Source organism: Phalaenopsis equestris, unplaced genomic scaffold (assembly GCF_001263595.1).
Source record: "Phalaenopsis equestris unplaced genomic scaffold, ASM126359v1 Scaffold194565, whole genome shotgun sequence".
NCBI lineage: Eukaryota > Viridiplantae > Streptophyta > Magnoliopsida > Asparagales > Orchidaceae > Phalaenopsis > Phalaenopsis equestris.
In genome coordinates, this window is record NW_018214514.1 from 1 (window position 1) to 1,168 (window position 1,168).

At 34.4% G+C, this 1,168-nt stretch overlaps 1 protein-coding gene across 1 annotated transcript; it reads right to left on the bottom strand.

Moving 5' to 3' along the window:
- Nucleotides 1-179: 179 nt before the first annotated feature.
- On the bottom strand, nucleotides 180-733 carry LOC110034913 (peroxidase 1-like; the record flags this gene model as incomplete). The annotated part of the gene is made up of 2 exons (XM_020739150.1): nucleotides 539-733; nucleotides 180-368 (listed from the first exon to the last, which is right to left on the bottom strand). Coding segments are annotated over exons 1-2 (384 nt in total), but the record flags the coding sequence as incomplete, so codon positions are not given.
- Nucleotides 734-1,168: the final 435 nt, after the last annotated feature.

The window sequence follows — 1,168 nt, forward strand, 5'->3', positions numbered from 1 at the left end:
TTTGTTATGGTCTGCTTACACAAGAATGTTTTCAACTTATCCCAAGTCGAACATAATGCATGAATTAAAAAGCTTAACTTACTACTACCTAAAAACAATTAAGCAATCTTTATGAATACAATAATAATTTTCTGATGCATTAGAAGCAAATCTATACTTATACAAAAAATAGCACATACCAAGGCAACCACATCCCTTGCAACCAGTGCTACAATATCTGCACAAGAGACAATCCCAGGGCAAGTTTCTTCTAATTTTTCCTTAATTCGATCGAACACTCCGTAGCCTCTAATGCTTAAATTTGGAGCCGCAACTTTCTCTGTAACATTATTTGATGTAGGATTCAACAGTATTGAAGCATCACATCCCTGAAATTTTTTTCACTTAAATTCTCATACTCGATAAGATAATGCAAAACCATGAAGCAAAAATTAAAATAAATGAATAATCAATTCAAGATAATTTTGAATGCATGTCGTACAAAATAAAAAATAAAAAATCCCTGATGCAATATATATTTTCGAACTGCAGTGTTTACCTTAACGAAGCAGTCATGGTAATGCATCCTCAGCAAAGGACCAGCGAGGCTTGGAGCTACAGAAAGGATGTCCACCATTTCATTATAAACAACATATTCAGCATTAGGGCAGACAAATTTGTAAAAGCCAAACATTATTTGTGCATTGCTCAAGCTTAACAGAAGGACCGCAGTAACAAAGGAGAGCAACGACATGAAGGATAACATTTTACAGAGCGATTTAGTTATGTGATAACTTACTGCGTACGATGTTGTTATATATATAATGCTACGAGTTATTGGCTTGCCTGTGATAGCATCCATGGGAGACTGCTCTAAAGATGGAATAAATTCCGAAAGATAAGATTTTTTAGAAATCATTTATTCATTAAAGCAGTCATAGCGAACATGCTCATTGAGAGTTGACTTGAAATTTATTTATTTATTTACATAGCCACAAAGCATGCCGAGTCCATGCAAGCAGCTGTACGTGCTTCTAGGGAATTGCTCCAAGTTATAAACATTCCCTATTAGCATTTGTCAACCATAGGGCTGACAAGTTTGTTGATTTTGAGGGTGAAATGGATAATAAATTTTTGTTTTTATTGCTTTTGGCGAGTACTCGGATTCAGCAATTTAGAATTTATGAAA